The sequence below is a fragment of the Sinohyriopsis cumingii genome, chromosome 5 (genome assembly GCF_028554795.1).
Source record: "Sinohyriopsis cumingii isolate HCF-2022 chromosome 5, ASM2855479v2, whole genome shotgun sequence".
Taxonomy (NCBI): domain Eukaryota; kingdom Metazoa; phylum Mollusca; class Bivalvia; order Unionida; family Unionidae; genus Sinohyriopsis; species Sinohyriopsis cumingii.
In genome coordinates, this window is record NC_142965.1 from 35,888,639 (window position 1) to 35,901,196 (window position 12,558).

The 12,558-nt window shown below is 35.6% G+C and overlaps 1 protein-coding gene across 1 annotated transcript in view; it reads left to right on the forward strand.

Moving 5' to 3' along the window:
* The window catches only part of LOC149798937 (transmembrane 9 superfamily member 2-like), a 117,942-nt gene that overhangs the window by 54,080 nt on the left and 51,304 nt on the right, over positions 1-12,558 (forward strand). The window contains exon 8 of the mRNA XM_089957852.1: positions 3,756-3,832. Within this exon, the coding sequence (XP_089813978.1) occupies positions 3,756-3,832 (77 nt within the window). The remainder of the gene's footprint in view (positions 1-3,755; positions 3,833-12,558) is intronic.

Consider the following 12,558-nt stretch of genomic DNA (forward strand, 5'->3'; position numbering starts at 1 on the left):
CAGATGGCAGTGATCCATAATGGAGAGCGCTTTAGACCACTCGGCCACTCGGGGCCCCAGTTATAAGTCTAAGCAACTCAACAAAGCCCCAAGTTCAAAATGGAAATGGTAAGATTTGTGCATTTGCCCATATGACCAACAAATACACAATAAGCATGGACCTGTCCAACACATACTTCTACCTTCCTATCCGTGTTATATGTGTTTTGCCAACTGGGGTATAGTGTATCAGTTTACTGCCCTACCCCTTTGGCCTCAACCTCGACCTTTGGGCTTTTACCTGAACATTGGACTCTATTATCACCCTCTTTTGGACAACATACTCATCCATTATGTCAGCGTACCTGGACAATACCCTACAAAAAGCAGATAGTAAGTTTGGTTTTGCTTCACAATATACACTACCTTCTTTGCTTTATTCGATGTTTAGGGTGGATAGTTAATATGGACAAGTCGGCCCTTTTCCCTCCCAACATTTCATTGTTCTAGGTGTGGAGCTCCTCAGCTATATAAACCTGATCTGCCCTAATCCCAAATGCATAGTTTGTATTGTACTAACATTGAAGAGAGCTTCTTCAGAATTGAACATGACAGGGGAGTTTATCCAGCTCTTCAGTGCAGCAGCCGATCTCATAAATATCAGTCGCCTCTACATGTGTCCTTTGCCACTGGCCCTTCTTTTTCAGTGGCAACCAATTTCTTGCCTGTCAGCAGGTTTTTTTTTATTGTTGTAGGGCTTAATGCCATTTTTCAGCACACGATAGGCTATACACGGCGGCCAGTATTAATGGTGGAGGAAGAACCCGGGAAAACCCCTGAAAGAACCGCCAACCCACGAGAAGCTACTGGCAAGCTTTCTCACATACCCACTTTGGCTGAATCCGAGACTCGAACCCACACAGACAGAGGTGAGATGGCAGTGGTCTGTAACAGAGAGCGCTTTAGACCACTCGGCTACTTGGGGCCCCTCCTGTCAGCAGATAAAGATCTCAATGGAAATCAGACACTTCCAGATTCATAGGCAGAACAGAGAATGGCTAGCATCAGGAATTCATTTGGAAGATCTGCAACCTCACGTCACAACATGCTCAAATGCAGGTTTGTCAGGTTTGGGGTGGGGGCCACTTTCTACTGGACATCAAGTTTTGTAAGGTTTGTGCATTTGGTCAGTACAAGAGGACACAAGAAGAGAAAACTGAAGGCAGTCCTTTGGTGTTCCCAGCATCAATAAACATTCCGGTGTGACGTAATCTGGGCTGGCTCAATATTCAGATCAATTCTTTGTCTAGGAGGGGACAACTACTACTCAAAGAGTAGTCCCTCCAACCATCTATCTTCCATCAAGTTTGCAATCTGTGGGGTTGACGGATGGTAAACCTGTTTGTGACAAGGTGGAACAAGTTGCCCACCTTCATCTCTCCATTCCTGGACTAAAACACAAAGGCTATCAATACCCTATCTATCGAATGGGCCTGTGACTTCCCTAAGAGTTCTGATAACAGTTCTGATCAGTTATTCCAGAAATGTAGGAGCACAGATTGCAATATAATTCTGGTTGCCTCTGTTTGATTGGTCAAAATAAAATCTCTCAGACCTGCTGACGAGCATTGATCTATCCTGACTTTGCTTGCTGACCCAGTTCCTGAAGTAGAATTTAACGTGGATCTTAATATGGCCATCCTTTTAAGTTTGATTACAATTTTTGAACAGTAGTAACAACTGAGAAGTGGCAGTATCGATGTACAATACCCAATTCAGCAGGAAAATGGTTTGATAGCCTTTATGGCTTCCCTTAGTAAGATGTTGAGCTTGTTCACTTTGATAATTAGTGGCTATTACTACTGACAATAATTGTCAAAATTACGAATCCTAACGGCCGCGAGGTCAAATCTGCGTGATGTTAATGGTACATATCGAAGCCGTTTTAGCTTCTCTCACTTAGTGTAAAGAAATGCATAAAAACAATAGGGTACCAGACTCCGACTAACGAATCTCGTGCCAAGATCACTTCCTTTAAAAACACACGGCAATTTGTTTAGATGCATACAAAATTGTTTTATCTGTATTGTAGTTGGCAACATGAATAACTTACTGCAAAAAGATCAACATGTCATCGAGGAAAAGAAAAATTCTCAGTTTAGAAGAGAAAGTGAAAATAATTCAAATGACGGGATGGGTGGGTGTCGAGGATCCTTGCAGAAAACTAATGTCGGGAAGACTGAGGTAAACAATATCGTGAAAGATAATGAATCAATTCTGCAGAAATGGGAAGGTGAAATGGATGGAGAAAGGAAGATTGTTTGAGCCAGGAGACATTTGTATCCTGATTTGAATGACAAGAAAAAGCAACAATTTTGTCAGTTGAATTGGGATATGTCGATTTTACCACAAGTAACGGATGGTTGCACAGATTTCAAGTGCGACACAATATTAAGTGTTCTGTCCTTAGTAGAGAATCAGCTGATGTTAATAATTAGGTTGTTGAAGATTGGAACAAGAGACTAAACGATATATGCAGGGGATATGACAGCAAGGATATTTTTAATTGTGACGAGACTGGTTTGTTGTTTAGACTGTTACCAACAAAGTGACAGATGATATGATCTGTAACATAATTATAAAGACAGTTTTAAAACTATATCAATGGTTATTCATAGCATTCTTTTGAAAATGATGACAGTTTGTTTTACATTTATTTCATAACATTCATGTGTTTTTTAATGAAAATATTAAATGTTTTAGAATTAAATGTACTTGTGACTTTCTTCATATGTATTTACTATTCACATATGTCATCCCCCTCCAGAAAGGCCATCCCCCTCCAGAAAGGCCACCCTCATTATAAGGCCACTTCCCTGATGCATTAGGGGTGGCCTTGTAAGAGGGGGACTACTGTAGTTGGTTGGCATGCCAAGTCCACTTTTTCTTTTTTCTATTTTGTACCACATGGCCTCATAAAATGTCAAGTTGAATCTCATTAGTCCCTTGGTTGCTGCCTAGACAGTCACCATACCATGCCACTCTTGACACAACTGTATCCTTCTATAGGGTGTGTCAACTTTTGCTGGATTTGCAGAGAAAACCAACTTTATATAATTATTTGCTCATTGCAGGAGCGTACAGGGTAGTTCATTGCATCTGTATACACACATATTTGGCAGTGTCAGCTATCATTAGGAAGGTTGTGCCCTTAAAAGTTGAGAGTTCTTTGACCCTCCATGGTGTTTTTTGTAGAAGTTGGATGCTCAGTGTTTCCTTCTCTTACGTATTCTCCTCACTTTAATGGGATTGAGTAATGTATTTGATGGAGAAGGGAAATTTTATATTAAATTATGTTTCTCAAAAAAACAAACTTAAGCACTCACATTACTACAAGTCCCTCCGAACCCTCCCCACAATGCAAGCATCCTATCTCAGACATTGCTTAAGCTAAAACGGAAGAAATCCATTATACAGAGTGCCATTTAGTGGGTGTAAGTGGTGGTAATCTGGAAGAGTTACTTCCCTTTGTCTATACAAAGTATAGATTATGAAACTTCTTTTCAGTAGGCAGGATGAATTCCATAGGTAACAGAAGTAATTTCTAATGTTAATGTGATTGGGTAAGTATTTTCAAAATAACATTAAGAACTATAAAATTTCCTTTTCATTTCAAGTCATGTTGATCAAAAATTGATCATCATGTTTTTACGGTTAGAATGAATTTCATCGCTTAATAATGCCCATAAAATAATATTTGTTACCTATATATTCAGGAGAGTGATGTCAAATGGTCTTCCCGTTGGGATTACATCCTGGAGTCCATGCCTCACACCAATATTCAGTGGTTTAGGTGAGTTATTCACTTTTTGTCAAACCTACATTAGTGAAAGCTCAACATACTAATCACCATGGTCCAGACTTAGGCAGGTGGCACAAAATTTGGCTTTGAACTGCATACATTTACCGTGTTTTACTGCCGTGAGTAAAGATATAGTTACTTTTTTGTTATTTCACATATTGAACAGCCAGGGGATTCAATTCCCCATGTACTTGCTCTGTGATAACACATTACTAATTCCACAAATTGGTTCCAAAACCACCTTGGTTGACACATAAAACATGTGGCTGTATTTCCTCAAGATAATTACTTCTCAGTAGGATAATTAACTGACTTGGGCATTTTTAAACGTGCCTAGGATGAAATATGTAGTTTCAAATATGATAACAATCAAAATCTATGTTGTTATTTTAAAAGCAAATTTACTAAGGATCTTCAAAACAAGCTTTCTTAGTCTAATCTGACTAGATATTACACTGTATTTCATTTTTAATTCTGATAGGGATTTAGGAAATTGTTAAAAAATAATGTTGGTATAATTACTTTTACTGTGTACAAGGTAAAGATGTTGCAAACATGCATGTTAGAGGACTAAATTTGTCATGTACTCCTTAAAATAAAAGTACATGTACATGTAGTATAAGTTTAAATTTTTTGCTTTCAAATGCCACCAATGATAAATCCATGCACAAGTTGATTAAATACTTAGAATGATATTAAATATGGAAAAGGGGTTGTACCGTATTTCATGTTAGTTTTTGTACATGAAAAAATAATTATTAGTTTCAGTGGACGAAAAATTATATGTAAAATAAATAATTATCATTTGGTGGTACTGACTGTACGAAAAATAACGGAATTATACCTGAACAAATTGTATGGAACACAAGCTACTTGACAACCTAATGGTACAAACGTACAAAGTAAACATATTTTCTGTCTCAAGAATCTAATTACAATAAAAATAAAAGTACTCAATGATTTTTGTTGTTATTAGTGAGAGAGAGAGGGAAAGGATTATGTCTCATTTTGCAAGCTAGTCTGCATTTAGAGCATATGTAGCTGTTATGTAATGTTGGCAAAATGATTGTCCTACATGTCACATGTTATGTTTTAGTGTGCACAAAAGTCAAAACATAAATATCAGCATCGAGGTCTTACATGTATCACTAGCAAATTGGTTAAGATGGTTTGAACATGTATTAGTTATGGGTATTATTTATTGGTAAATTGTACGCAATGATATGAGACCACATTGTCAAGAAATTAAGTGCAACTTGTATTTTTACAGCAATAATAATCTCATCAGATTGCAATAAAAAATAAAGAACTTGAAATGCGTTTTAGTTAATGTGCGCAAGTGTACACGTGTATGCGTGTGTGTGTGTGTGTGTATGTGAGAGAGAAAGAGAGTTGAAACAAAATTTTATCAGTTTACAAGACCGTATTTATTCAATGTGGTTTTTATTTGTAGCATTTGCAAAGATAAAAAAAGACTGATGATTGAGATAATCCTCATGTATTACGACCCTACTATATTCCATTATCAATAAACACTGCTAAATCAACAATTCATTATTTTATTGATTATGATGTACATTATCATAACAACCACATGGCTATGCAGTGTTATTTACTTGGTAATTAAAGATGCTTAGCGCTTTGCGTTATTCCAGTTGAAACCTGGTTGAGTGCAAGAATTGACAGAAGAGGTCAAATCAGTGAGGCTGCCTGTAGGGAAACGAGACTTTCTTTAGGGAAATGAAAATCTGTCAATGTGCTATTGAAGCCTTTGTCTAAACAGCAGATGTTATACGGACTAGGGATCATAAACATTACTTGTTATTCGAACTCGCCAGTAAAGATAATAGTGGGTATATCGTAGAATAGATTTGCAATAAAATGTTAATTATATCCAAGACAAAACTGAACAAGTACTTTGAAGATACTATATATATATATACGAATCGATTTAACGGAGTCCGTGACTTACATATTTATGACAGAAAATGACTAGGTTTTATTATTTTATGTTTGTATATCTATAATGAAACAAACAATAAGACTAGTTGACCAGTGGTCTGTGGTCTACACTTTATTTAGCATGTATTGAGATGTAATTTTTGTTGGATAAGAAAACATCAAAGGTCTTTCGAACTCATTTTGAAATGCACTTGGTGTTTTGTTATGGTGACGTAATAAGGAGAACTAATTAACGATAATATTTAAAGGTATGGTCTGTGAAGTCCTTTGTCATTTGTTAATAAACACCAGTAGATATTGTAATGACAGTAATAGAACTTATGCACATGGGCGCCTGCAGGATTTTTTGCATGGAGGGTGACCCCCTCCAGCCAGGAGAGTTAGTATAGTAAGCAGTCTGAAACTAAAGCTAATATTTCCTAAGCATTTTCAACAGAATCTTGTGACATATTTTCAGTGTCATTTGCATGATTAAATTTGTCGGAATATATATATATATATATATATATATATATATATATATATATATATATATATATATATATATATATATATATATATATATATATACACATATATATATATATATATATATATATATATATATATATATATATATATATATATATATATATATATTTGCAGTATGATTTATTCTGGGGGGTGTCATGTGACCCCCTTGACTTATGCTGCAGGTGCCCATGCTTATGCATCAATCATTGTATTTTCTCACCAACAATTACAGTGTGACTCCGCTATAGCACGCTCCATTATAACACGAATTTGGATATAACATGGTCGTGGAATAGCTCCCGAAATTGTATATGCATGTATTTTTCTCACACGGAAAAAAATAATCTTAAAAGTACAAGAAAAAAGAAAACCGTAAAAGTTAATTATCATTTTGGGGAAGAGATCGTGCATGAATAATACAAGACGTTCATGGCATGGCTTCTGAAATTTTATATGTATTTTTGTCTTACACGAAAAAATAGTTCTTTTGAAAAGTACACAAAATAACGTGTAAAATGTTTATTTTATGATCACGTAGTTCTTTGCCAATGTCGCAAACTGCGATTTTATTTTCCCTATTGGCGATAAAATATACCATCTGGCTATATTTTTTATTGGCGACATTGTTGGCTGTTTAAACTGTATATAAAACCATTGGTTTGGAGTGGAGAAATTCAGAGGTCTCATGAAAGGAAGCCACAAACTTGATATAAAATGCACTTAAATTATCTATTGTTATGTAAACAATTTCTTTGTCCATATTGACAAACCATCTTAACAGTGCATTGTTATATCATAATTCCACTTATGTTGACAGCGAGCATGAGTACTGGATGTTGTGAGATATCTGATTTTTTTGTGGTTGACATTTCTGGTAGCAGAGATCAACCGGATGAGGTATTATCTTGTAATCATTTTCCGTTTGATTTTCAGCTGCTCGCTAGTAATTAATATATTTACATAGACTGATATTTGTGTGTGGATGGTTAGTGAAATTCCTCCTCTTTCCACTCAGAATTAAATCCTTGTTATCAGACCAGAACACCTGCATCTCTATCTTTCATTTTTAATTTCTGATGCATGAGTGGAAGGCAGCATCATGCCGCTACCACAAATGTAAAAAAATTAATAAAAAAATACCATCATAATTTTTGGTCTATTGAATTTGTAGGAACTGTAACTACAATTGATCAAACGATTGCAAATTCCTTTTCTAAAAATGTACCCAGATAAAATAGTTTGCTGAAATTTCAAAGGAAACAGATTACCTTTGAAGCACTGACTGTTATGAAAATGTACTAAGCAAATGGAGAAGAAAAAAAATCAGTCTCAGTCATGCAATACAATTATTTGATGTTGCTGCTACAATAAGAAACGGGCATTTGTTTGGTTCTCCAAAGCTGGCCTTTAGTGGTGACTTCAATAATGCATGCACCTTTCATCAAAGAAAGCCGACTACAATCTTCAATAAAAACAAAAGAACTTGTCTTCAAAGAGTACCAAACTTAAATAAGGGTACATGCATCATTTTCTTCAGCTGAATGACCTGGTTGCTTATAACACGGTTTGGTCTATAACACGGTCGGGTTCTATGGCTCCCAACTACCGTGTTAAAGCTGGGTCACACTGTAATTATTAAGCAGGACTGGCAAGTATTTGAATTTTCTGCCCAGCTACAGTGTGCATACAGAGGACTCCTGTGCACAAGTAATTTTCTGCATTCCAGTTTAAAAATTTGAGTCCAAATGCGGTTAAGCATTTATGAGACCTTTGATTATTTATTCATTTATCTCAGACTTGCTGTACATTGTATATACATAGTTTTATAGCTTTGTATATACATAGTTTTATTCCTGGAACCATGAAACTAAGTGAAGGAATTAACAAAAACAAACCCACATCGCAAAAACTAGGTCTCTAACCCATATTTCATGCTTGACTAACTTTGGTTCAGTTTTGTGTTTCAAGTGTTTTCTCACATTCTGTTCATACTCGAATCAATGAGCCAGATGATTGTATGCATCTCTGTTATTACAACACTTTAAAAAAATGAAGCTCAATGACCTACATTTCATATTTTACTAGCTTAGGTTAAGTTTGTGCGCTCATCTCATGACCATGTGTTTTTGCACCTGTATACATAGTTTTACCTAGAATTATGAAAGTTTGATGAGTGGATGCATTAGTGAAATACATCTCTGTGATCTTATTTCATACCTATCTGACTTAGATTCAGTTTTTCATTATTTCTTGAGCAAAACTAGATAGTTGTATACATCTCTATTACTACTGCACTCTTACAACCAATGATTACTGTGACCTAAATTTCACATTTTATTGACTCGGGTTAAGGTTTTGCATTTAGTTCATGACAACAAAGGGGGGGGGGGGAGTGCTTCTTATTAAGTACTACACCCTTGTTGCAAAAACAGATTTCTCTAACCTGTACATAATATTTCAGTTACTTTTTAAAAAAAATTGATGCTAGCTGTTTTTCATAGACACATGAAACCTGATAATTTGATGCATATCTGTTATTACTACACCATACAACTGCTGAAGGTCATTGGCATTTCTATGCTATATGCATCCTAGCCTACACAGATAGTGCAGTTGGAATAAATGTGTTTATTCATTGGTAATATGTTGGATATTATGATAGATTACTCACAATGCAATAACTCCAATTAACACATTTTACCACAATCCATTACAATCTACAACAATAGACTATTAAAATACATCAGTCAACCACAATCTTACAGTTAAGCATGAAAATACCACAATCAACCAGTGTATGTACCACATTCTACCACAGGCCACTACAATCTACCATGATCACATCAATCTTCCAGAGTCTACAACTAACAAGCATGAAAAGGCCACAGTAGACCAGTATATATTTATTTACATTTTGACTGTAAACCACAACAATCGGCTATGAAAATACTGCAGTCTACTACAATCCAAAGTGTGAATATCACACAGTTGACCAGTATATGTATTTTTTTTTATATTTATAATAAAAAAATACATGTTTCAGTGAAACAAATGTCAATCACAACTGATATTTTGATTGTGAAAGTAGAAGGTTGGTTAGGAAAATCACTTATGTTGTGGATTGTGAGAAATCACTGGAGGGGTTGTCAGAAGAAAAACAAATATATATTTAAAATCACATCTAACCTCCTCCTAGCAGTCTAATTTAACGTGAATAAAACAATAGGTCAGAAATGATGCCAGTACATGTGAGTGCACCAAATTTATACGAATTCGCGTACTATTAAAGCATTGATATGCCTCCCACAAATTACATCAGCATTACGGATATAAGACATCCTTTGTGTAGTATGCAATTTTTATTCTACTTTTAACTTTAAAGGTGCATGTTGCGATGCAATTCGCACTGCCAGAAGAGGTCTCCCAGCACTTTATACAACATCCAGTTCCAGGAAGGCAGATGTTAAAATAGCTGGATACTTTGGTTTGACATGAATGTCTGTTAAACTAAATTTAAATTGGTTCATTGGGCCCTGAAACAAGCATTTTATGGTAGTTTTAACCTTACTTTCATCATTGAAGTTTTACAAATGCATGTTTCAAATAAGGGCCACACAGAAAACTAAAATGGCTGAATCACAAGAGGGTTTGTCTTCAGATGACATTTTCATTCGGCAAATACTGGCTGGTGATAATGAATTTCATGTATAACAGACTGTTGGACATTCAGAAAATATCACTGGAAATACCAGTGTGTGATTTTGAGCCCAAAATTGATGTTGAGTGTGAGTCCGATGTATGTGTTGGATGGACAGGATATTGGTTAGGCTTAACCTATTATGCATTATTTTGAAACTACCAATCCTAAATACAGGCAATTTAAAAGTTCAGTGCAGTTTAGTTTCTTTTCTCGAAACATTCACCACAGAGATTTTATGTTAATTTAAGATAAGCATTCAGATAAACTGAATACAAAAGGATTTAACAGATTTAAAAGAGCATATTCAAGATACCCTGTCTGAACAAGCAGACTATGGGAATGTTGGACTTAAAACCTAATACAGCATTATGGAAGAAAAACAATCTGGCATAAGAGGCAGCAAAGTACTGATTTAAAGAAGTAAAACTTTGGCAGAGTTCATGTTAGTGAAAACTTTTCTTTTTAGAACAGAGATATCCAAGAGAAAATACCTATGGGGCTATACCTCTGAGATGTTTAAAATTTCACAAACATAAAGAACAGTTAACTTATTCAAGCTAGTTATGCAGGTGCCTTTTCAGACAGCAGACAGTGAAAGGGAGTTCTCAGCACAGAATAATTTTCATACACAGAGGAGGAGGATCGTATTAAATTCAGAAACAACAGATTAATGCTAGGGGCCTCGAGTGGTCTAAAACACTCTCTGTCATGGATCACTGCCATCTCACATCTGTCTGGGTGGGTTCGAGTCTCAGGCGCAGCCAATGTGGATATGTGAGAAAATTTGCCGGTAGCTTCTCGTGAGTCGGTGGTTCTTTCCGGGGTTTTCCTGGTTTCTTCCTTCAACATTAATACTCACCACCATGTCTGGCCTATCATGTGCTGAAAAATGGCGTCAAACCCTATAACAACAGTTTAATGCTCATCAGAGAATGCCCATACAACATAATTGTGTGTAGATCTCTAGTTGGCAGAACCACTATGGCAACAAAAGAATGACGAGACTAACTTTCATATTATGCAAATGTATTACAAATGAAGTATATCCTCTCTATGTGCAAAAATGGAATTAAACATAAGGGACTGAATGATCTGTGTAAACTCCAAGCAAGATGGATAAAATTTGTCATGTTGTGTTTGGTTATTCCTATGTATATTTTGAGCATGGTGATATTTTTGCAGACCTTTTGGCAGCTAGTTTCATCTGGTATTTGTATTACAAACTGGATTACTATTATCTAGTACACAACATTTTGAAGCAGTGTCATTACTAACGGATGAAAAAAAGACTTGATGTCATTCTGATATATGGATTCTTTACTATACTACTAATCTGTTCGTCCTGTTTCTTTTTCACCATCTCCTTTAGTTTTACCAATACCAATACCTTTAATAAAATTGTGATTTCTATTTTCTTGCAATCTCAATAATTGTGATAATGTATTGTCAACAGGTAAAATGTGCTTAATTTTGTTGTAAAATCTAAAACTATTAATTAACAAGGGACTAATGTAAAAAGTGGGTCAACTTCATGTGTGCAGAAATTATTGCCATGGTGCAGAGTGTTCAGTGTTTCCCATTATACATGTTTGTGCATCAGGGACACATGCTGGACAAAATTGATGCACACGTTTTGTTGCCATGCATTTTTTTGATGCAAATGATTCGCATAATGTGATATGGATTCTTTTAATATCCAGTGCTTTGGTTGAGGGATGGCAGCATGTATACTTCGAGCATAGGCATAGACTGGTTCCCTACTTTGTATGCTTCCTGCATTGCACTCCGCTATTTGTATAGCAGAATGCAGGGAGCATACGAAACAGGGACTCATACTAGCATACGTAATGTTATGACAGAGCAACTTCCCCAAATCTCGCGAGCTCTCATGCAATTTCCATCAAGCTCAGCAAGATGTTATCCAGATGTTTAACCTCAGTGGTTCTACTTGAAAGTGATCTCCAGATTAAAATGGCATGCACTAAGAATCATAAGCGCAGAAAGTGAAAGAAGCAGAACACAAAAGAGTAACTGTGGATCTAACTTTAATGAAAAATGGAGAAAATAATTCCCTTGACTGGAATATGGCATATCCATTAGGATTACCAGTTTGACTTCTGATCGCATGATTGCGAAGACTGCAAAAGTGAATAATCCTTTCGCGAAAGGGTTTAAGAAATTGAACAAATCTGCCCTTGTTCGCTGCAAGATATCTGGAGAACACATTATCACCCAAGATATTCTTTCATAAGAAAGAAATCAGTAAATTTGCAGATACAAATGCGTTATTTGGATTATGAATTCAGGGGGGTCATTGCAGATTTTGTTGGTTTTTAACTTTGCAGCAATAAAATAAAAATCTTAAAGTTCAAGTGTAACTTATTAGAAAGAAGATGAATCATTAGCCTCTTTGATTTTTGGATAAATGTGTTCTAGGACGAAGTACAATAAAACCGATGATGGTACACATTTTATGACAGGCAGTAAATTAACTGCCATTTGGTTAAAAAGATTTATTTGGCTTTTTGTATTGGCTTATATG